Here is a 25,022-nt window from a genome sequence, read left to right on the forward strand (position 1 = left end):
AAGATGTTGAATGAAGGGAAAAAATCAGAAAAAAATAATTCAAGACCCTTTCCAGATTATTGTTGCACATTTATTTTTGAATTTCCACACACCCCTCTGACGCATAATCAAGCCAGGTACCAATTCATGTGGACAGAATTGTAAGGCACCATCACAATGGGCTGCAGCGCCTGCTCACTCTTATGGCATAACTAATGCGGCAGCACGGTTGACAGCTGTTCAATATAGCTTTTTCCCATTAATTAGGGCAGAATGAGGCATTATTGTTAGTGGCATTAAAATGAGCCTCATGTATTACTCAACACCATCTGTTTGCATGAAATTCCATGGTAGCAAGGAATTTTGCCACACTTGTGAGTTTAGAAGTGTGTAGGTGCTAGGTGGCAGAGGGAAATGTGTATAGATAGTTATCAAAATGCTACCAGACTACCTGCCAAGAACTGTAAAAAACTGGGCACCCTTGTTCTAGAGTTCATCAATGTATATATTAAGGTCCACAGTTGACAGCAGAGTGTACCTTTTCTCCTTTGCCTCCAGGTATGCCAACAGCCCCTCTCTCTCCTGGGAGGCCACCAGGACCAGATGCACCAGCGGTACCAGGAGCACCAGCCACACCGGGTTCACCCTTGAATCAAACACATGTGAAGTCAATTATTGCAGTGGTAAAAAAAGAAAGTGAAGACTTGAACCCTTGAAGGATTCCAATTTAAACATTTAATAGATAGTATTCGTGTCCGCTAAGTGATAAAAAGGAGGGCCACTGAAAAAAGGGAGAACATCCTGGGAGATATTAATGTTGACTTAAAAAGAGGGTAGTGGAAGTGGATGGTTGCAATTCTTCTAAAACCAGCCCCAAATCCTCTCAGGGGAGACAGGCACAGAAAAGCAGAGGATGGAACAATGGGAAGCAGAGAGTGAAAAAGGTTTGTCCACAAATCTTTCTCAAAGATAAGTCTCTTAGTGGAAAGGGACTTCATTAATGGGGAATATTTGTTTGTGTTTCAGTCTCCTTAAGAGCAGAGACTACACCTTTCAGTTTGATACAAAACTCTACAGTTCTCCATACTTCAGGAGAGCGAATAAGAAGCTGTTGACGAGCTTCTGAAAGAACAGATCCCTTTGAAAGTCTTATTTCTTCTCTCCCTCTGACCTGGTTTTCATTTTTCCCTTATAGCAGCTTTATAAAATAGCTTTTTACAATTTCTCTTTACATTTTTTAAACTTGAGGTTAAGAGTTAGAAATAATATAAGTTATCTTCTTTTTATTGTGGTTAAAGTGTCTGTTTTTCAGGTAGGCATAATTTCATCTATTTTAAAATCTAAACCACAGATTTTATTTTAGAACAAAAGTTTTCAGACTTATCTTTTTGGGGTGAATGTAGTATTTAGTTAATTTTCATTATTATAAATTATTCTATTATTAAAATTTATTTTAAGAAATTTTACCCTATGGGTGGGGGGATGTTAAGAGGGTAAAAGTTTTTTCTCGAAACAAAAATAATGTCTGAATGTATAGGATGGTCCTCAATTCCAAAAAAGCATAAATGATGTGATGGAAAATGTTGAAAACTATACTAATTCATTACGGTTTGTAGAACACTGAGATTCCTATACTTCCAGTTTTCTGTTGGAATAATTCAGATCCACTAGAATAAAATTGCTGTTTACTGAGATGGAAATTGTCACAGAACTGAAAATAAATGAAAATCTGAAAAAGTTATTCTATTGTAAAGGATCTGTTTATTCTAGGATTTGCTGCCATCTATAAAACAGTCTTACCTTGTTTCCATCAGGTCCTGGGGGTCCAGAAGGACCTCGGCTCCCAATTGGACCAGAGGGACCCACAGCACCACTTTCCCCTGGAGGACCACGTTCCCCCTGAAAAACAGCAGTTAGATGAAGTCATTTTCTGATTTTACACACCATACATCTAGATTTTTAGTCCTGGTTTGGCAACTTTTCAGGAAATTAAATTTTTTTGTTTGTTCCTAATTTCTCCACCACAAAGTGAAGGGATGGCATGAGATAAACTCTAAAGTCGAATTTTGTTCTAATGTTCTGGGACTACAGTTCCAAAATTTGTTGCTTATAGACTATGACATTCAACCTTTAGCATTCATTTTCTTGTTTATTAATTATTTATTTGTGGTCTTTTCTGGGATAGGTTTAAGGTTAAAAAAAACCATGCAGGTTATTTGTAATAATTAAAGGGAAAGATGGTAGCATTTTAGTTAAATAGCAATGTCAAGTACAAATAAGATTATATTTTTATAACTGTCTCCTTTCATAAACTCATACAATAATGATGTAACAGTTATAATATTTAACATATATATAATATGTATATATGAGTATCTGTAACTTGTTTATCATCTATCTAAATATCTCCCAGCTTGCATTTAAGAATATTTATCACACAGGTCCACATTACAGCTATATCAAAAGACGTTAAAATAACTTGATTCTATGGTGTTGTGGTTTTTTGACACTAACTTTGGGCTTCCAACGTATATGGTAATGAGCAACATAACGGAATACTTTAGTGGCAAACCAACATTCCAGTTATGCTAATATCCACAAACTAAATGTTTATTTTCTTTTTCTGTGATTTGTTCAATAATTTTTTTTTCTTTTTAAAACTTTTACTTTTTACTAGAATATGTTTATAGTACATAACGATTACATTTCTTGTGGGGAGTTGGTACATGGACATGACACATTTTAATTCTTTTTTCATCCCCTTCCTCTCCTAATTTCCCCTCCCCTCCTCTCTTTATTTGTCTTTATAAAATTAGACCTTTTTTTTTGGTACCAGGGATCGAACTTGGGTTCTTGTGCTTGAGCAGCAGGCGGTGAAACCACTGAGCTAAATCCCCAGCCCCATAAAATTAGACTCTTGAGTTCAGCTTTAGACTTTAAACATCAAAGTAAACTAAGATTGCATTACTAATCACAGTAAGGTACCCTTTTTCCTTGGCTCAAATTGAGCCACGGTCATAAATTATTATGCTTATATAAATTGTTAACTATAACCGATAGTAGCTCACTTATGTTTCATATAATCATGTGCTTATTGAGTAGGAAACATGAGCAATTAAACAAAGTCCATTATCAACTTAGATATCTTTGTGGTCTCTGCAGATCACACTTGACTACAGAAAAGTGTCCGCAACTTGGTGCAAGGAAGGCCATTTGTGGCTTTAGGAGAAAGCACTCCTTTTTTAAAAAGCACATTGCCAAGATTTTATGAAGGTTAATTAAATAACACTTACTCTTGGACCAGCAGGACCAGGGAGACCAAATTCACCAGGGAGACCCTAGGTAAAACACAAGAATAAATTAAGTGTGAAATGTATATGTAATCTCTAAATTTAAGAATATGATATTCGGGCGGTTCTGAAAGAGTGACATAAAGCTGCCTGTGCTCCCCCTCAAAGAAGCCTAAGTATACCAACTGAGAAGTGTAACAGAACTTTCAGTTGTCTGTGGGAAAAATACACACACAGAGAGAATTTAACTGATACCAAAGATAGATCTATCTTAGAACTTGGTATCATAAAACGTAAGTTTCCCATTTGGTTTATGGCTTTTAAAAAAGTGACAAAGCAGACTATCTTCTTTGATAATATGATAAATAATAATGAACATTATGAGACATCGCCTATTTTTAGCTATATAGCAGACTGCCTTCTTAATAGAAATTATCATATTCTGTACATTACTTAGTTAATTGTACACCCAAGTGTATCTCTTTTATTACTGACCAGCTGTCTCCTTAATGTGCCCTGCTGTTGACAAAGGAGATGAGGCCATAGAATGTAACTAAATTGAGGCACATTCATCACAATTACAGAGAAAATGACTCAGAACTCATGCTCTGATTGTGGATAGCAGTGTCATGTCTGAATGCCAAGAAAAACATTAAAAGCAATTTTTCAGGGTCTAGTTTAATGGGAAATCAGTGCTTTTGCGTTTTCACTATGGAGGAGGAAATAATTTGTATTTTAACATGACCAAGAACAAAACAAAAAGTAAGGCTAGTACATGAAATATTCACTGATAGATTCTACTTTTATAATGTGATGTTCCACTCAATTCATAAAACAAAGTAATTTCAACTAAAATAAGTGACTTTGTTCATTCACTCTCAGTATCAACATAAGGAGAACACTATCATTAACACATGAAATAGGAAATTTCCTTTTACATATTGTGATTGTGCTGTTGGAGGGCATTAAGCAGAAGGAAATTCATAAGTTTGGGTGGATTTATTATCACTGATTTTACTCACCCTTTCTCCTGGTTTTCCAACTTCACCAGTTGGACCTGAAGGGCCAGGCAGACCCTAAATGAAGAAAAATACAAATCTCAATCTTATAGTAACATATAGGGAATTTGCTAATAATTGGCTAAGGGGGAATGACACAAAATCAACATGAGCGCTATTAAAAGTTATTAAAGCATTGCTTTGAAAAAAAATGTACCCTCTGCTTCAGCTGCAAAGCTGTGTTTCATGTGGTAGGGGAGAAGGATACAATGAGGTGGGGGTGGACAATCTGGCCAAAGGCTGGATTTCATATGTTTTTGTTGACTCACCTGGAAACCTGGAGGACCAGCGGGACCCTGTTCACCTTTGCCACCTTGGACACCCTGAAAGGGACAGGAGAGACAGCATAAATAGCAAAGTTTGCCACTGTTGCTGCCTATCTAACTTTTGAACTGGAATATGGAGATGGTTGTTTTTTGGGACTCGTGCTTTCTAGTGCAGAAAAGCACAGGAGGTGGAGAAATACTCACCTGGGGTCCAGGAGGTCCCTGAGCACCATTGTTTCCATCAGGACCAGGAGCACCCTAGAAATGTTGAACAGAAAGTCTGATGGTTACCTGCAACTCGGGCAGTTGAAGATGTCTCAAAGCATCTTTTAAAGTTAGTTCCTCAGAGCATATTTATCCTTTTAGCATGAATTAGACTCATTGTGGGTTTTTGCCAAGGCCGGAATGCTGCCTACCAACATTTGATATGGTTCAAGGGAACTCTGCAGATAAAAGGCAATAAATAAATGCCAGAGACTATGACTACATACTCAAACCCCTTTCATCACAAAATGAGTGAAATAAAGACCAAGTGCTTCTCTGAGTATCTTTGACTAAACATATATTCTCATTTGTTATGGCTCACTGCCTTATATGTGTGGTTAAAAAAATGAAGACATTTTACAATGGTAAAGGACCCATGGGGATGCCATCTTAGAAAAAAAGTGATAGAATAATATCAGATGGCCTCAAAGGATGTGTATTTATTGGGTCAATTCTGTGTGAATAGGTTTGTATAGAAGGTGGCACCTACCCGAGCACCAGCAAGACCAGGATGACCTTTATCACCATTTTTGCCAGGATCACCCTATAATAAAAATTAAAAACAAAACAAGACAGAAAATGGTCTCATGTGTTTAATGTCCAATTAGTCATGACAAATTTGAAATTTCTTGCTGATTCCCAGTTCTGGAATTCTATCATCCAACGTACAATCCATCATCATGTAGCTCTGATCACAATAAGAGGCCCATTTGTCTGCTGAGACTCGTGTCCCAGGAGATGGGTTTTCAGCAAGTATGTAAAGAAATGTTGGGGGAAATCTTTAATGTAGTAAGCTGCCTGTGCTTGCTTTGGCAACACATAGACTAATGTGGTAAGTTGCCCACAGTTTTCCCAAGTTGAAAAGGCCCTTCTTCCCCCACTGTGGTATACTGGACTGATGAGTAGGAAATGCTAGGTTTGGTGAAATGTAGCAAAAAAGTGCTAAAGGGAGGAAGTCATGGCGATTCTTACAGTGGGGCCTTTGGGTCCAGGGAATCCAATGTTACCAGCTTCTCCTCTTGCTCCAGCTGGGCCAATTGGGCCAGGCCTGCCATCGATACCAGGGAGACCCTGAAATCAAAGTATATTCAAAGTTTACTCAGCATCAACATGGTCTCCAAACCTCAAGCCTGTGATGCTGCCATGGGCTGAAACAGAAAGGCTTTCTGAATACACTGTGCTTCTTGTATAAAGTGTCAGTAAATTATGATTCCATTTTCCATATCGAAATAGGATGTTGGTATACACACAGCCAATTCAATCTCATACGTATGCAACTTCTCTCTCCCGATACCCTTGTCGCCTGCTTCAATTTTTCCTATCATGTTTTTTCTTTGTCCCTCTCTGCTTTCAGTCCTGTGTTCATTTGGATTCCATAATTACAACCTATTACTTTGTGTTCCCAGATGATGTAGGTGGCTGATATTTATTTTCAATGTATTCATGTATAAATAAGCCACAAAATAGACTTGATAAGGGTGCAGTAAGTGTCCTTGAACATATAATGGAAAATGAGCAATACTCACCACAGGGCCTTCTTTACCAGCTGGGCCAACATTTCCAGGGGAGCCGGGAAGACCCTGTAAAACAAATGAGGGTGCTTTCATACTGGCATTTCAACTCACACATTCAAGCCTCAGATTAACTGGAATCTCACAAAAGCATTTTTCCTCTACTTTTTGTTTTTTGCCTAGGGTAAAATCATTAGGTGGTGTGAAATCAGGAGGTGTGAAAAGAGCTCTGAAATTTTTCCCCTATTTTTTTTGTGGCTCTCCTTTTAGTGAGTTTTAGTGCAATAGATCCAGTTACAGATATCATAAGAAACTTAAGTAATATGCTACATGGGGAAAATGTATTATGCTATCTACCTCATAATAGAAAAACTAATACTTTTAGTAAGCAATTTTCAAAGTGGTTTTTTTTTTATTGCCTTATTTGGTGTCTCTATTACTTGTTTATGGTACAATTACAGTTGATATTCACCCACAAGAGATAATGGAGCAAAAAATTACTCTATTGCTATGGATTAGAGTGTCTACAGATCTAAGGGTCATTTCCCCATAGCTTGTGTGATGCTGAATACATTATAGCCCTTTGTGATTGCTGAAAAAATGACTTCACTTATGAATCTAATAAACTAATAATGTATAGCACTGATACATTTCATGAACACCTTATACAAAACTCACAAATTAAGATAAAAGATTCATGCTGATAGGAGAATCAACTTAATTTGGATATATTAAAATAAATCTATTTTTCCAAAGAATAGATCAAGCCATTGTATCAAGCAATAAATAGGAAATTTATGAACTAACTAAATACATGAAAAATATCTACGGAGCCTTGATGAAGTTAAATTAAAAAGGCAACTGTCAGCAAGTCTACTAATAAATTTACTTCCTGTGTTTTTATTGTTATCTTCAACATTAAACAACCCATTACAGAAGAAAACAGTGCCAGATGTGACTTGTTTGGAATCCATCTGAAACTTACTCGAGGTCCCATGAGACCAGGCTCCCCAGGGCGACCAGCATCTCCATTGGGGCCTCGGACTCCAGCAGGGCCGCTTGCGCCACGGCTACCAGGAGGGCCCTGTTAGAAGGAAAGAGTGGAGGAGGAGGAGCTATAGCCCACGACTCACACACCAGAGAAAGTATCAAGTTGCTTCCTAGGGCATGGGTGATGGACAGCCTACCATGACACCAGCTCTGCCATCAGCTCCAGGAAGACCACGAGAACCGGGAGAACCCTGCAAGAAAGAACATAAAATAGAAGAGAATCAGAGAAAACTTTTGAATGTGGTAAGGCAGAGTTTATTAAAACATGGCATATATAGAGTCAAAATGCTTCACTCGAACTCCAAGGGAATGTGTGGATGAGCATTCTGCCAAAGTAGGTCAACACTATTTCCAGACCAATTTTGTGACCTACCAAACTGAGTCACCGATTTAGGAAAACCAGATGGAAAGCAGATGCTTCTTTCATCTAGAAAATGCAAGCAGTGATTTTGACCAATCCCCAGTGAGCCAGTGTCATCACTGCCTCTGGTGTGTCTGGGCGTCTGGAGCATTTAGAACCTACTCTCAGTCCAGAAGGTCCAGGGGGGCCAGCAGATCCAGCTTCACCATTAGAGCCTCTCTTTCCTTCTTCACCACTGGGACCAGGAGGACCTTGGGGTCCAGCAGAGCCCTGTGTAACAAAAAGAACAAGAAAGGAAAGTAGAAAACAATTATTATATCCTACCCAGCTCCAGAAACTGGATTGCAAGAAAAATAACTGCACAAAATTGTGATTATAGAGCTACTTACAGGCTCACCCTTGTTACCAGTTTCTCCTTTGGAACCAGCTGGACCAGGATCACCCTAAGACCCAAGACAAAACAAAGGTCAAATGACAAATATTTGGCAGAACCCTCTGGTGGACAAATCTCTTGGAACTTTCATGGGTTAAGTTAGAGAGAAGCTCAGGTTCTCCAAGAAATGTGCCCCTCTTCATACTTAAATGGCCTACTGAGGAATGATGTCTGTGTAAGGGCAGGACTGAGATGGTAGAGCTTTGCCTCATTTACCTTTGCACAAGCTCCTGAGATAGCAGGAGGAGTGTGTCTCTGTGCACGTGAGGACAAGGGAATCAACCCCCATATATATACAATTACATGGGAAACGCACACTAAAAAGCTAAGGAAAGAAAAATAGGAAGAACAAAACTGTGATAAGACTAAACAGTGATGAAATGATGGTAAAGCTAGCATTTTTGGGGTGCTCAAAGCCACTGTTAAGGCTACTTACAACAAGTCCTCTGGCACCAGTAGCACCGGCAGCTCCAGGAGGGCCAGGAATACCACGGGGACCAGGGAGGCCAGGAGCCCCAGCCACACCAGGAAGGCCCTGTGAAGGAAAACAGAGCATGGTCCATCACAAGGTTATGGGCTGCAGAGGCAGCACTCATTAAATGCCTTAAACCCATAGCAGCACATGTTAGCTACCCATATATATACTCACAGCTGCACCCTTAGAACCAGGAAGGCCATTCGCTCCAGGGTTGCCCTGAGAGGAAAAGGAAATGGAAAGTTATCCATTAACTGGAATATTTCTGGTCTTTTTTGACCCCAGCTTGTTCTTTTCAGCCCTCTTCCCAGTGTTCTGTTCTATAAGGTCAGTGACCGAAACTACTTACAGGAGGTCCAACAGGGCCAGAAAGACCTGGAAGACCAACTTCACCACGGGGACCCGCAGGGCCAGAAGGACCAGTGTTACCCACAGGACCAATTTCACCCTAAAAGGGGAAATGACCCAGAGGAATTAGACAGCCAATAATGGAAGTGTATGTCTTTTGTTAGAACACCATTTAAAAAATTTCTTCAGAATGGCAATCATTTTTCTTACCTGGCTTGTTAAAAGAGTTGGGATTCATTTCTGAGTTTCCTAGCTTTGTTCCACCAGTTTGATTATTATTGGTACCTTCTCTCTACCTCTGTCTTTCTGTGGCTGACACTAGTTGTCAGTCAGGGGTGACTCTTTTGGGAGCTGATCCCATAGGGCTTCACGGAATCAACTTCTGTGTTGCCATCTGTATGTATGCTACTAGTGTACAAGTACAGAGATATGATCTATTTTAAATGTGGAGTGAGAAAATTGGTTATTCTTTACCGGTAAGAACTAATTAAAGAAACTTTTCTGTAATTATCTCTCTTTCTGCAAATATAGTTTTAATCTTTCACATGACCTTACAAAGTGTATCAAGGTAGTGACAATAGTCACCAATGTTTTACCTTGGGACCAGGAGCTCCTGGGAAGCCTGGAGGGCCAGCAGCTCCAATGGGACCCTGAAATAGAAACAGAAAGCAGTAAGAAATTTCCTCTATGTGGATTAAGAAAACAACAACAGAAGATTAAAGTAGCTCAGAATGTCTCCATCTTACTTCATATTGCCAAAGGAAACACTGCCAGGTAGTATGTTGACATTAATGTCTTATCAAAGGAAGACATTCAAGGTATCTAAGGCAGGGTTGACTTTACTTCATACTTCAGTCAATGGTCCCAAATAATTATAAGTAGCCTACAATACTTATAAACTTCAAAAGACCTCATAGAAAATTTAGTTATGTCTGAATCGATGTTGTTTTATAGGAAATTAGTGAAGAACTTGGCTCCCACCCATACTCTGAATCCTCTCAAATTTCCCAGTATCAGAACTTACAGCAGGACCCACAGGACCGACACTGCCGTCACTGCCACGAGCGCCCTATGCAGAAAAAAGGGAAGAGTCAAGGGCAAGTTTGTTGGCAGTCAGCAGAAGATATTTTAAAAGGATAAAAAGGAACAAAACTGAGACACTCACAGTTGGGCCAGGTCCACCAACACGTCCTCTCTCACCAGGAAGTCCACGAGCTCCCTGGAAGCAGGAATATTTTCATTAAAATCTAGAAAGCTAATTTATAAATTGTCACAAGCATCATTTTGTTTGTCCAATTTCCAATATGTGGAAGAGTCTACTAAAAGTAAATAGGGTTGTTTTAATACCAACCCAAAGGTAGTGGATTTCAATTAAATATGCAAAAGGCTATTAGAACAATATCAAAGAGTACAATGCTGAGGAAAATAGTGCTAATTTGCAAAAACATTAAAGAAGTTCCAGCTTGCAAAGAGTGTACACATTTAGATTTGCCTTAAAGCACTCAATACTTACTGCTTGACCTGGAGTTCCGTTTTCACCAGGGGCACCAGGTTCACCCTATATGGGAGAGAAAGATGGAGTTCTTGTTCATTGCATAGACCTATCAATTATTTTCTTCTGAGTGAATGTTTTTTTAAAAAAGCAATTCATTGATTAATTTTTTGAATTTTTTTTTAACCCTACTATTTCAACTTGAACTATTTTTTTTTTTTTGGTACTGGGGATCGAACTTGAGACCTTGCGCTTGCGAAGCAGAAGGCAGAACAACTGAGCTAAATCCTCGGCTCTCAGTTTGAACTATGTATATATTTTATAACATCTCTTATACATACAGATTGTTTCCTAATTATTCCAGGTAGCTACATTTTAAAAATTGCTAAAATGTGTGTACATTTAAATATATCAAATATCAAGGTACTAAGAAGTTGTGGTTATTTGACTGTACCCTCTCTCAAATTTCCACTTTATATTATGAATATCATTAGACTAGGCTTATATATTAAGGGATGATATTATGAAAAGAGATGGCAAATGATAAATACACTATCAATATAACCATATTTACCCCCTTTAAAGTTATTGTGAGCACTCAATGTTATCAATTTAATAAAATATGCATGAAAGGTTGGAGCTTCATAATTTTTAGAGTTGTCGTATTTATTTCCAACTCATATTTTTAAACTTTCCTTCAAAATAATCTGACTTAGGTAGAGAAAAAAACAATGTATCTGAGGCCACATAAGCATCATTTATTTTTAAGGTTCTAGGTGAAGTATGTTGTTGGGGAAAAGCATGGAATGAGCATCAGGATTTCTAGCCTATGCTCTTCCAACCACTAAATGTGTCACTTTGGGCAAGTCACTAGCTCTTGCTAAGCCTCAGTTTCCCTCATCTGCAAAATGAGGGAGCCCACAAAGCTCCTTTCAGCTCTTACATTTTATGATAGTGTGATTAGTAGTCTGAGCTGTTATACTGGGCTCCTGGGAGAATGAGTGTGACCTTATCCATTTGTGTGGCAGCTGGAGAGTAGGAACAGATTTTCCATATTCATGTTCATTTCTGGTCCCGCTAGTATTTGTTACTCATTAATTTGTAATTACATTGGTATTCACTTTACTATCACATTATCTCCTTAATAGGAAAGAGAACATTTTATAGTTGAAAATGCTGTCAGAGAAGAGCCTAGCCAAGAGATAACACACTTCTGAGACTTTAATTACCGAATTAAAAATTTTTTGAGTGTGCACAGATAAATCACAGAAAAGAGGTTGAAAAGTGTGTTGTGACATGAATGTACCCATCTAATTAGTGCATGGCAAAGGAGAATTTACAGTTTAAAATAACAAAGTGTCCTAATACCTGATTACATGTTTATTTACTTTTATTTTGGCTACAGAGATTGACTGAAATTATAAGAGGAGAGGAATTGAAGTAGGAAATTATTGACATTATTTGTGTCTCAACTGTTTAACAGACATTAAATGAAATACATATTGATAATTAGCTTTTTGTCGTAGGATCTCATAGTTTCCTCCATTGAGAGATTTGAAGTATAGAAGAGAAAACAGGATACTTTTTAGAATGTGCATAGTATTCAATAAAAATACGCTTTTTGGTGGTGAAGGGAAAATTTAATCAATTATTGAAAACAATGCTTCTAGTAGTATTTACCTTCACACCTGGAGCACCAGCTTGTCCTTTCAATCCATCCATACCATTGTGTCCCTGGAAAACAATCCTTATTATTAAAATGCTGTAGCATTACAATGCTTGGGCAGATCCAGATCTTCTACCTTGGCAATTACTATCTCTTGGGTGAAACCTGTGGCCACTTCTGCAGAATGGAAACTAAGGGTCCAGCTCTAGGTGAGCTTCTGCATGGCCCCGGCTAAGCCACTTAGCCATGCCCTCAAGAAGGGAGAGACTAGATGCTCTCTCACATCCTTGCTGTAGTTCATGATTTTATGATTTTCAGATGGTGTCAATACTCAGCCATAATACATGTTTTATACAATTTCCCTGTAGCAATCCTGTTTCTTGGTAGGTATGAACCGACTGGAAAACACACTCTACTTTCAGTTAGCTTACTGTTAAATTTTCCCTCCCCTTTGGCAAACTTCAGGGATGTGGAAGCCAGGATGTGTCACCCAGGGTTTAAGTACAGTTGAGTTATGTCCAGAAAAATAATCAGCATTTTCTCTCATCTGGATAAAGAATATGCTCACCCTAGGGCCCTTGAAGCCAGGAAGTCCAGGAGTTCCAGGGAACCCACGAGCACCCTTAGAAAGAAATTCAGAAGAAGGTGAATGTTTTTTGTCATAAAGAAAAGGACAATGATTATTTTTTTTCTTCCAAAGTAATTCTTCTCATCAAAGTTCAAATTTGGAATCAAAGACTAATATATTTTAAAGCTCAGAGCCACAAATTAATTGCACTAATGTGAATATCCAAGACTATGGTATTTGTAGAACACACAATTTAGTTGCTCATAGTATATGTGGTGTCACTAATGCACATTATTTGCATTAATAAAAATACATGAATTCTTTCCTAGGTTCCTTTGTCAGATGCCTTCAATAAAGGTTACAAGTGTGAGTGACATCCATGCGCCATTTAGGTGGGTGCTTGATTTAGCAATTATCTTATATCTGAAAAGTCTTTAAGGTTTGGAATGCATAATATTATAAAAAGTCTCACCTGTGGTCCAACAACTCCTCTCTCACCAGGTCGTCCAGGTTTTCCAGGGTGACCCTAAAACATGAAAACATCGTAGGGTCAGACTTGACTTGGGAAATCGTCAGACAAAAGTGAGGGCATTTTGTTTTTACAATTGAAGAGAAAGGTATCACATAAAAAGATGGATCCAAACACATATTTAATTAATAATCATATTTCCCTAAATACAAGCAAATTAATTAATATTTCATTAAAATAATATTTCCCATATGGGGAGAGTTATGTCAGGCATACTCAGCTTTGGCAGAACACTTAATTTGGATCTAGGAATTCTTGTCAAGGCAGGAACATGGAAATGGTGTTTTGGAAGAGCTTAAGAGTAAACACTTACATCTTCACCAGCCTTTCCAGGAGCGCCAGCAGGACCGCGGGCACCTGCAGGACCCTGAGAAAAAGGGAGACCAGTCATTTGGCTAAGGCTATTTCAGAAACTTCTTGAAAAAATACTGATCACAAAGGGAGAAAATTGTACTCACAGTTTGACCAGGTTCACCAGGCTCACCAGCAGGTCCTTGGAAACCTTGAGGTCCCTAAGAGAGAAGGGGGAAGAAAAGTCTCATTCCAAGCCTTAATTTTTAATTCTCTCTCCTTTTACATAAGAGAAATTACAAGTCTTTCATACTTACAGGAGCACCAACTGCACCAGGTGGGCCTCTGGGTCCCATTAAACCCTGTAAAGAGGACAGATGAGAGTAGCACTGATAATTGTCATGGATTTGGTTAGGGTAAAACAAGTTGGTTTGGGTCAGATGAATTAGTTTAGGTAAGTTGAAGTTAGATAAGACACTACCATGCCATAGACATTTTGTGATGGACAGATCTGTGCTGCTTTTATTTCACAGTTTTTGTTCCCCTCAAGGAAGCACATAATACTCCAAGTTTCCCCCACTATTTCTCTCCCTTTGTTTTTCCTTTTTCAGCCCAAATCAGCTGAACTCAATGAGAACTGGATGGGTTGCCATAGTTCCCTTAAAGTTGTGCACAATTGGCCATATTGAGATTGTTCTAATGCAATGAAATTGATCTGTTGCCACAGAAGTTCAGAATATACCATTGACTTCAGCACAGCTCACAGAGCACTCCATTTGGATTCCTTTGATCATATGTCATCTCCCCATGTCATACTTAGCTAAGAAACTGATATTCTTATTGCCACAAGGGTCACAAATTGAAAAAAATCAAAAGTCCTTCTTAATGATTGGAGAGGGAGGCTTGCTAGAACCTAGTAGCTCCTTTAAGGGCTATTGATGACTGCTGAAAACGTCAAACAAAAGTGGATCTAATGAGGGGTGAAGGAAAAATAAAATATTACTGAAACAGCCTATTGAAGAGTCCACACATGATATTATTTAAAATATGGCCCGAATGACAGCAAATTATTTTCCCCTTTGTTCTTTATTTTGGAACACAAAACTAAGAAACAGAATATTACTAGTTTGCAAGCTAAATACACATTCTTCTGTTTGCAGTAATGATACCTGTGTAAGCTAGTCTGTAGGGTCCACTGTTCATAATGCTGAAAATATGTCCCGAGTAATTTGTTCATGGTGCATCTGCAGACAAGCCTATGCCCCTGTGTTAATGCCTGGACTGAAACACTATAGATTTTATTTCAAATGTGCATCATATTAATCACGGGAATTATTTCTTTGGTTTTAGAAATTGCTTTGACATGAAAAAAAGCTGTCGCTTTTTTGGTCACTTTTTAAGAAATATATTTTTATGTATACATTAAAAATAATTTTCTTTGACATCATGAATTTTTAATTATATTTATTCATTTTCCATTTATTTGCAACCATTTTATTTACATAAATATCATTTATTTTGTGGAAGCTGTGAGACAAACTATGATTACTCATTAATTCAGAAAAGAACCCTTGGGGTTCTACAGTTATTGATTTTCCAACATGGGAAATTACTTTACTACTTTATAACTGCTCATCTTGCCTGTTTGTGAAACACATATCTGTAGATTGCATATGTGTGTGTATGTATGTGGATGTGCAAGCTTAAATTATATTTTACTGATATCTAAATGTAAACTATTTTGTTTTATGCACCCCAGAAATATGTTCCAAAGACAGGGGAATCTGAAATTCATATTAATGTTCCCAGTTTGTGTGTGCTTTTAAAACAAATGACGTTTACTGAAAACTTACTTTATTTATCTTTTTGCTGCTTCTTGAGAAATAGGTGGTGCTTTAGAACTGACTAATGTCTGGCATTAGCAGAAATAGCTAATTTCAAATATCCAATATAAGCAAAACGAAAGACCCTCCTCTCACTTTTTCTTTCAATATGAACATTTTAAATTACATGGAAAAATCAGCAAATTGGAAATCATTAATTAAATGTACATTACTTCTCAAGTGAGAGTTTTAATTTACAGAAAGTATTATCCTGCCCTGACAGTGTATTAGTTTATTGTGGACCATTAGCTCTGGCAGAAGATGGAGCACTGGATGCACAGCTCAGGTAAAATTTCTCTTTTAAAGATTACTTTAACTTTGAGCAGATAAATAACCTTGGAAACAAGTAGTGTCACCAAATTGTGTGTGTATGTGAGTTAAATTCTGTAGCACTTAATCAACCTAATGGTTTTACTTCTAGTAATGTTTTTCCTCTTTTCATATATTATACTAGTATACATTTTTGCATGATTTTATCAGTTTTTCCTAACACATTACTTATGTTTGGTAGAAGCCCTATTTGTTTGATACACCATTATCATCATCACAAGCACATACATAATTTTTATAAATTGTTACTAAAATGATTGGATATGTTCCTGAATATTTATGTTGACATAAATGCTAAATTTTATATGTATTCTCTTGTATAATGATTTACAATCAATAGACTAAAAAGGGATTTTAAAAATAAAAATAGAGCACGAGGAACATTTGTGTATTGTTAACTACTTGGAGGAGTCAGGTTGTGTCACATTCTTTCACTGCCGCCTCCTGAAGTAACAAAACACAGGGGCTCCATTGAAGTCACCTAGTAAATACTTGTGACTAAATGAGTGTTTTTTTCAAGAACCATATAGGCCAGAATGTTGAATATCAGACATCTGGCTGGGTGGTTTGATCTGGTTCTGTCCTTAATTACCCACAGGACCTTGGGAAAAGGGCTTAAAATCTCTAGTTATAAAATGAAAAGGCTGAATTACAACTTGTTGATCCTTTGTGACAATCTGACATCTTCCAGGAACTTAGTAAATATTTCCATGCTTCTAAGTGTTGCTTAATATTCTAAGCAATGTTAAAGAATGTAAAAATATCAACCAGTGTCAATATTTCAAATTAGATTGACTTACCTAATTTATGGTTACTATATCCAAAGATTACTTCTTTAGGTATGAATATCTGACCTATCTTAGTGAGATATATTTGTAAAGAAAATTGAAGTCCCTAACTAAAGCTTATATTAGATTTTGATAGATTTGAATAAGTTTAATCCAAGTTTTAAGTATTAACCTGAATAGCTAAATAAATGACTCTGTGAAATTTAACATAAATGTTCTATGTAGTATATATTTTTGGATAAAATAAAAAGAAATGAGCATACCATTGGTCCAGGGCCAAGTCCAACTCCCTTGCCATCGTATTGAGCAGCAAAGTTCTGGAGAGGTAAAGAAAAATATATAAATATGTAATCTATGTTTACTTGTCATGTAGTTCATTTTTCTTTTATTTTTTGGTACGGGGATCGAACTTGGGACCTTGCGCTTGCGAGGCAGGAGCCGAAACCACTGAGCTAAATCCCGGGCCCTCATTTTTCTATTTTGTTTGAAAAAATTTTCTATTGCTCTTTAAAAGAGAGTAATATTTTTTACACTTAGTTGAGAATTTTATACTGAGATAAACTCCTACAAAGTCAGGAGATACTTAAGTTTCAGGTATAAGCCCACACCTAATTTGAAGTGGTGAGCTTCCCTGTCTTACTTGTTAGGACTTTGGTTTTTCCCTGCTAACTCTGTTCCTTTCTTCAGACTCCCTGCCTCTACAGAGAGGAAGGGAAGTTTCCTAAATGTTTAAAGTCACAGAGAGCTCCTACTAAACTAAGCAGAGATTAAATAAAGAAGACAACTTTGCATTTGCACCTGTTGCTCCTGCCCATCAGAACTACATAAAAAGATTAAGAGACTTTTTCATGCTGAAGTTTCAGGAAGGGTATGAAGAGTTTTAAGTTGAGAAGAAAATTAAATTAAAATGCCCCCTGGAAGATCAAACTTTCAAAAAATAGTTCACAAGCCTAACTTTATGTTAAAGATCTCACTTACAGTGGTAACTCTATTAAAGAAGGCACTCTTTAATGTACTCAGTAGATAAACAATCATAATAAGATCTTTAGGGGAGAAAGGTCTTGTGTTACTGGCATACAGTTGGATATTATAATCAGGCTTCTGATTCATAGTGCTAACCAATTAAGCAAATATGTTTTCCTTCCTGCAGTGAGGCCATTCGGCACTCATACCATAGTTAAAGACATAAACCTAAAAGAAGATATTAATGAAAAAGGGAAACATACTATTCTCTAATTAGTTTCAAGCAAATTAAACCTCAGCAGACTTCAAGCCAGGGAGAATAAAAAGGGTAGGATGTTTGTGGAATTGCTTAAGATCAGGGATTTCACTTCTGTATTGCAATCTAATCAAACTTTTCAATAATACAACACCTCCTATTTGCACCTTGCTGATAAAAACTATTAAATCCCCAAAGTAAAGAGTGGTGCTGATGGCCATATCAGTGAACATAAGGAACAGTTCTGAAATTCACAAGGGCTCACAAAGAGATCAGGCAAAGCAGAACCCTGAATAAAGAAACTAAAGAAACGAATAAAATATACTAATTTCCACAAAGCCCTCTTACCTGCTAAAAATAAATTCCACAATGAGCCTTTTTCCAAGAGAAGTATAAGAAAGTCAAATAAAAGTTTAAAATACTTGAGACCTCTTACCCCGCCAAGACCAGGGGGCCCAGGAGGGCCAGGTGGTCCAGGAGGGCCAGGGGGACCATCTTCACCATCTCGGCCTGGGTTGCCTGGTGGACCCTATTAGGTACAAGGCAATTAGAGTAGGGTTAGACAGGCTGCACAGAAACCTACATGATATAAAAAACGAGACCCCAAAAATGTATTCTTCAGACTTTTCAACGTGCGTGAAGGGTACACATTTAACATGGATGGAGACTCACTTACAACATGGGTCTATTTTAAAAGAAGCTTTAGCAACTGACATATGAAGACAAACAGGGGAGTTTTCCTAGGGGAATATCTCAGCTATTGAATATTAACTCATAATGGAGCCCCAGTATTCAGATAAAGCTAGACCTGAGAGCTAGATGATTCTATGACCTTTGCATGTTTTGCAGTGCACAATGTTGTACTATGTATGTTGAGTGCTAGTTTCTGACTTCAAATTCAATGTCTTGGTATGTTATGTGTGACTAGTAAATTAATAAGGTCACTTTATCACAGGATAGAAAATCCTGATTTCCTCCCATTAGCATAGTTTATGTTAAGATAATCAATCAGTATAATACTACCTCTAACAAAATATTTCAGTGAATTACATTTAAATCTCCATTTCAAGGTAAATATGAGGTATGTGTATTTACATATTGGTAAAAATATTATATAATCAAAATAATGCAAGATCCTGTACTTATAAATGTCAATTAAGTGCTCACTCTGGCAGCACATATAATAAATGTGAATAAAACATAGCAAGGTGATCTAAGAATGACTCAAATAAAATGTAAGCTTGACTTGCACATGTATGCATTTAGAAAGAGAAATATGTTACTGACTGCTGCTTCTCTATTATTCCCAAGCTATAGAAGAGATTGTACTTCAAAAGCAAACAAAGCGTGTTTAAAAGAAAGACTCTTTGGTGGTACGTAGATACTTTTCTATTATGTATGAGTTGGACAGCCCAATTAAAAACAAAGAAATACTATGCAAAGAATATGGCTCTCTGTAATGATTTTTCTTTATAAAAGGATAGTCTTAACCAAAAAAGAATATTGATTATATATAATAATGCTCATTCACCTCTTCTACAAAGCTTTATCTATTTAAAAGATGCTACAATTATCTGGATATATAATATTCCATAAAATTGTGAGTCTCCTGTAGTTTCTAATACATAGTTATTCAAATATGGGCTGACGCCCTTTAAGAGTTCAGAAATGACATACCCTTTCCCCACGTGGTCCTCTATCTCCAGAGGGGCCCTACAAGGAAGGTACAAACAGCACAATCATAAATGTCTAAGTAATTTCCCATGAACAGACTAGTCATTTTTTATAATAATTAGTTGGTAAGGCTGATCTAACCACAATGTTACTAGATAATAGCTGAAAAAATAGGCACTATATCATAGATAAAAGTACATTGTTTTTATCCTAATTACACACAAATTTTCTTTTACATTGAAGGATTACAAGCTGTTGTAAAATTCAGCCACTAGGCCAATATTATATACAACTTTTTATTTTCTTTTTGGTACCGGGGATCGAACTTGGGTCCTTGGCTTGCAAGGCAGGTGGCGGAACCACTGAGCTAAATCCCTGGCCCTAAGGAAACTTAGTAGTATCTTTCTGCCTTTTTTTTTTTTTTTTTTTGGTACTGGGGATCAAACTTGGGACCTTGCACTTGCGAGGCAGGCGCTGGAACCACTGAGCTAAATTCCCGGCCCATATACAGCATTTTTAGTAAGATGATTAGTGTGGATAAAATGATCATTCTGTTACATCTTTATCAGCATATTATATACTGTAGTCAAAGTCCTTTAAAATAAACTTTCATTTACTACTCATAATTAAAATAGTATAACAAGTGTTTTTTCTTTAGCATGTAAATCAACAATTTGTATAAATAAATGTAATTAGAGATGATTCAGGAAGATAACAAAACTATCTTAAATAGCAAAGTTATTTTGCCTTATATGTATTCATAAAAGAGTAAAATCTTGATGAAGTATTTTCATTCTGTAGTTTTCCGTAAATTTAGTTAAACTGAAAGTTATCTTTGATAATTTAAATATTTTTAGAGAAACATTGAACTCTTACCTTTCTTGGAGTTCCCTGGAAAAGAATAAATAAAAGGTTATTACAAGGATTATTGTATATATTTTTCATTTTGGTGTCTACAGCCTCCATTTATTGTCCATTTACTGTGATCTTAATTTAATATTTCAAAATTCAATGTGAAATTTTTGCCAGTAAGTTAATAAAATATGCGCAAAACAAAATATATGTATACTTATCTGTACTTATGTTGCAAGTTCAATTTGCAAGCTAAGAATTTGTTCATAATACTTTTGCAAATGAGTCCAAGAGAATGACAACATGTTCTACCTTAGTGAAGTCTTGTGCTCCATGGTAGCTGCTGTTAATACCCTTCCTCTCTACTTCCTGTGTGTATTTATGAGTCTGGCCTTATTCAGTAGCACCACCCATTTTGGAAAATGGGGCAGGTACTTTCTATGGCAGCCAGGAAATTATGAATTACCATTTCTCTTCATGATTGTAAAGCCAGGTTGGTAAATACCAAAGGAGCCTCATCTTCCCTCTCCACAAAAGACATTATTGGGAGCAAAGAAATCTTTAAGAAAAGATTCTTAAATCTTTTCTTAATCTTCTTAAATTCTTAATCTTTAAGAAAGAAAAGTTTTAACTTTTTTCTAAAAATAATTTTACTCACCTTTTGTAAAGCTGAAAAGGAAAGGGGAAAGTAGGAAAAAATTATTAGTATCATTTCATTGATCAGTAAGAGTAACAAATTAATGCACAGGTGTATAAAATTGAGTTACATAATTAAAGAACAAATTATGTTTTTATTAAGATATTCAAATAACCTAGAAATTATGCAGGTCAAAAATACTACGGGGATAAGTAAGGTGATTTTTTTTTGCAGTATTAATATGTAAATATATTTTTGAATTAAATTATTAATTATTTACTATTTTATAAATGTGAAATATTAATGTGTCTGAAGGATAGTTCTAATGCTTAGCAATTAGACTGGAAATTACACAGATGAATTACTGGCAATAAGATAATACCAGTAGATTGATAAAGAAATAATTCATGGTGTAGATAATTTTTAATATCTAAAAGTCTAAAAAAAGTAAAATTTAGGATAGTATGTTACCTAAACCAGACTTTTTAAATAAAACATTGAAGTTACTTAGTACTTCACTGAGTTTCTACCATTCTTAATGTCCTTTTTCAGAAGGTTTAATTTGCATATTAGTAACTATGAAAATGGATTAATTTGGACATGTGAATTTTTGCTTTAGTTTGCTTAAATTAGGTAGGATCAATTTATGAACATGGTTCAGTTTTGTTTGGGAAAAGATTGCTTTGTATAAATGGAAAGACTGTGGGTTAAAGATATTGAAAAATAATGGGAAAAAAGCTGAAGTAATATCCGCCCTTTTGCTAAAATGCTTAGAAAGACTGAACTCCTTTCCTATACTGTAAAATTATATGTTAATATGGGATACAAGTGTGGCTACACTTGCAATAGGATGAATCAGGCCCTGAAAATTGTTTTAATTAGATAGACAAGAACTGTGTCATTTAGAGTGAGAACATCTGTTTCAACAGTCACAATTCAGAAGGGTGGACCACATCCAGCACTGACATTTAAGGGCAATTTATGAGAATTATTGTTAAGTTAGAAAAATGATATGTTTACTTCCTTGTGTCCATCAGTAGAAAGAATTACTCCTGACTGCAATAGCAGAAGCCCTTCAGATTTTGGATATTTGCCTTTTAATTACTCAGATGTGAGTCATTTTGAAGAATCTGTATATGGCATTGTTTATTTCAGATCATGGTGGCTGTTGCTCTTTGTAGCTTTAAACTACTCTAGGTCTGCTTTCAATTTTTTCTGTAGAAGTCAAGTCTTCCTTTACACTCTCAGATCTCATAAAACACTAAATTGGTGATGTGAATTTATTCAGTAAATTTATCTGGTACTTAATTTATTTGGTATCTATCGTGTGTATACTAAAAGTGGATGGTAGGCAAACGCACACACACGCGTGCACAGCAGTAATTATGCAACTGTAGACAACGTGGCATGTGGGTGGAGCAAGTTTTTGAAGTGTTGGGTGTGGCCAGAGGAGGGTGGTCACCTCCCATCAAGTCAATAGCTTTGTCTAGTAACTAGACAGCCACATTTAAGATGAAAACGGACTGATTTTCTTCATTTTATCTTGACATGTAAGTCTTGTCATAAAACCTAGAACTAAACTGACCTTAGAGTCCATTTAATTTCCTCCTCACATGTTTGAAAAGGCCTAATTTGACTTGCCTAAGCTCACACGATAAATTAATGTTAAACTCATGGGAAAAAAACCCCAAGCTCTCGAGTAGTCTCGGCTTCAGTTGATACTTCCCAACTTGCAGTGTTCACTATATCTGGTTTTCACTGGGAGTATGTTGAAGGGGTAACTCTAAAGCTCAACAAAACTTAGAGCAAATTTTATTTAAGTGATGTTACCATTTCCATTTCCAGATAATGACTTAAGGCGGTTTTAACTTTCAGAAGGTATCCATTCTAAATAGTAGGATACCTTCCCAGGATACACTGATTAGCCACGGGAATGGTTCCAACCAGAAATGCAAACCATCGCATGGACAAACCCCATGGTCCTGAACCTGGACTCCATTGCCTTAAAGCTCGGTCCCCTGTGGTTTCGCTTTCCTCCCTGTAGAGGGCGCTTTTCCATCATCACCATCTCGTCATGACCATGATCAGCATCCTTCAGACCAAACTCAGCGCCCAGAAGATCAAAGTTGAGGGGGAGAGTTTTGTAAAGCTGAATTAAAGGACTTTGTAAAGCAGGCCTCGACATTTACAAGGCGGGCATGAGGACGGTTGTTAATTCTCAGCCTTGGGTAAAAAGCCCTTCGCTCCCCGTGAACTTCACTAACCTGAGCTTCCAGGTCAAGTTAGCTCACTTTCTTCCCTAACATTTGGCGAGACTCACGCCTTTCGTGTTTTCGTTTTTAAAGTGCTTTTCGGGTGCAGAAGAGCCTTCTCTCCAAGCTGTACCTGGTGTAGGTTTTCCTCTTCCAGCCCGGGGTGCCCACCCGTCTAACTCCCGCCTCCCCGAACAAGCGGAAGGAAGGCACTTACATTGGCATGTTGCTAGGCACGAGGCTACTGCGAGCAGCAACAGCGTCCGCGTATCCACAAAGCTGAGCATGTCTACCACTCGGACATGCAGACTCCTTGTGTCGCAGAGCCCGGGTCACGGAGGATCACCTGGCGGGCGCAGGCATGCAGCGGCGGCCAGCACCTCCAACTTAGCCGAAACCTCCTGCCGCCGTGGTGCTAAAATAATAAAGCCCGGATCTGCCCTATTTATACGGCAAAAGTTTCCCCGGCCCGAGGGCGCCTCCAAAAGCGCCTGGGCCAATGGGCGGGCTGGGCCCTGGGAGGAGACTGGGGGGGCGCGGGAGGGGCGGGCGAAGGGACGTGGCCGCAGGCTGGGTTCTCAAATTGGTTCCATTCTTTTTGAGGACGTGGCCACTTTGGAGGGTTTCGAGGGGAAACTCTGACTCGCTGTCTGCATACCTCCGCCCTCCGCATCCACCCGCCCCTCCCGCGCCCTTCCCAAGTTTGGAAACGCGCGGCGACACGTCGGAGCGCCCCGCAGACGCCGACCGGGCAGAGTTTAGGGAGCTGGGCGGCCGGACAGGGGCCCGGAGCCCGAGATCAAAGCAGGAGCTGTCCAGCCCTGCCGGCCCGAGGGCCCCGCGGGCCACCTGCGGGGAGGAGGGGGCTGGGCGTGGGGGGGGGGCGACGGCGTGGCGCGGCGCGAGGCCGTGCTCCCTCCCCGCAGCCGCCTCCACCCCGGCCCCCGCCCCGTCCAGCCGCTCTCCAGCAGAAATGGTGAGGGCGGCGGTGTCCCCTTGTCAGACGCCCGCTGTTGACTGTGGGGCGGGGCGCAGGCGAGCGGCGGCGTGGCACCCCGCACGGGGAGGGTCCGCTGGGGCGCCCTAGCCTAGGCCAAGCCGCCGCCGCCGGGAAGTTCTTTGACCTCCGGGCCTGCCTCTGCTAAGGCTAATTATAAGCCGGATTTGGGGGATTTATCTGGCTGGAAATGACTGCAACTGGGTACCAAGGCCCTGGCTTCTTCAGTCTCTCCCTCCTGAGGTTATGGTGGACAATCTGCCCTTCCTCCTCAGGCTTCTAATCTTCACAGTTCCTCGTCTGGATTTACCAGCTGAACCCTGAGCCTAGACCCCCATAACCATCCCCCGAGCCACTCCCATCCTTGTGGAGTTTGCTGCCATTCCCTGACCCTCTCTTACAGCCAGCACCCAGCCCCTCTCCGCCTCGCTGCTCACTCCTCTCCCCACCAGGAGCCCAGTGCGTCTTCCGGACCTTTCATCCTCAGGACCTTTCTTTGAGTTTGGGGTGTGGATAATCTTCCTGTCAACCCACCAGTCAGCGGCCCCTCCAGTGTGGACTTTCATTCTCCCCCTCCACGCTCACTCTCCGCCTTCCCTTCCTCTGATCCACCTCTCAACCGCACATCCGAGAGAGAAGAAGAACGGGCACCTCGGCCTTAGGCATCGGGTGGGGGGCCGAGGTCCTGAGAACTGAGATGCTGAGCCTCTCCTCCAAGGCCTCAGGGACCAGGACTGGGAAGACTACGGGCTACAGGCTCCTCCTCGGCCTGCCCCGCACCCCTGAGAACGAGGCAGTGGTGGGCTGGT

General features: G+C 38.6%; 1 protein-coding gene across 1 annotated transcript in view; it reads right to left on the minus strand.

The window, feature by feature from the left end:
• The window catches only part of Col1a2 (collagen type I alpha 2 chain), a 35,577-nt gene extending 11,931 nt beyond the window's left edge, over nt 1–23,646 (minus strand). Inside the window, exons 1-32 of the mRNA XM_004862693.4 lie at nt 23,434–23,646; nt 20,986–20,996; nt 20,352–20,366; nt 19,479–19,514; nt 18,238–18,330; nt 16,846–16,899; nt 13,899–13,943; nt 13,749–13,802; nt 13,604–13,657; nt 13,234–13,287; nt 12,762–12,815; nt 12,208–12,261; nt 10,549–10,593; nt 10,201–10,254; nt 10,060–10,104; nt 9,632–9,685; nt 9,037–9,135; nt 8,862–8,906; nt 8,649–8,747; nt 8,169–8,222; nt 7,942–8,049; nt 7,556–7,609; nt 7,354–7,452; nt 6,384–6,437; nt 5,830–5,928; nt 5,348–5,401; nt 4,798–4,851; nt 4,597–4,650; nt 4,292–4,345; nt 3,273–3,317; nt 1,780–1,878; nt 518–625 (exon numbers count right to left, since the gene is read on the minus strand). Of these exons, the coding sequence (XP_004862750.1) occupies nt 518–625; nt 1,780–1,878; nt 3,273–3,317; nt 4,292–4,345; nt 4,597–4,650; nt 4,798–4,851; nt 5,348–5,401; nt 5,830–5,928; nt 6,384–6,437; nt 7,354–7,452; nt 7,556–7,609; nt 7,942–8,049; nt 8,169–8,222; nt 8,649–8,747; nt 8,862–8,906; nt 9,037–9,135; nt 9,632–9,685; nt 10,060–10,104; nt 10,201–10,254; nt 10,549–10,593; nt 12,208–12,261; nt 12,762–12,815; nt 13,234–13,287; nt 13,604–13,657; nt 13,749–13,802; nt 13,899–13,943; nt 16,846–16,899; nt 18,238–18,330; nt 19,479–19,514; nt 20,352–20,366; nt 20,986–20,996; nt 23,434–23,503 (1,971 nt within the window). The 5' untranslated portion in view covers nt 23,504–23,646. The remainder of the gene's footprint in view (nt 1–517; nt 626–1,779; nt 1,879–3,272; nt 3,318–4,291; nt 4,346–4,596; nt 4,651–4,797; nt 4,852–5,347; nt 5,402–5,829; nt 5,929–6,383; nt 6,438–7,353; nt 7,453–7,555; nt 7,610–7,941; nt 8,050–8,168; nt 8,223–8,648; nt 8,748–8,861; nt 8,907–9,036; nt 9,136–9,631; nt 9,686–10,059; nt 10,105–10,200; nt 10,255–10,548; nt 10,594–12,207; nt 12,262–12,761; nt 12,816–13,233; nt 13,288–13,603; nt 13,658–13,748; nt 13,803–13,898; nt 13,944–16,845; nt 16,900–18,237; nt 18,331–19,478; nt 19,515–20,351; nt 20,367–20,985; nt 20,997–23,433) is intronic.
• Nucleotides 23,647–25,022: the final 1,376 nt, after the last annotated feature.

This window comes from Heterocephalus glaber, unplaced genomic scaffold, assembly GCF_053883595.1.
Source record: "Heterocephalus glaber isolate CG9 unplaced genomic scaffold, H.glaber_assembly_v1.0 deba00000546, whole genome shotgun sequence".
NCBI classification, from domain to species: domain Eukaryota; kingdom Metazoa; phylum Chordata; class Mammalia; order Rodentia; family Bathyergidae; genus Heterocephalus; species Heterocephalus glaber.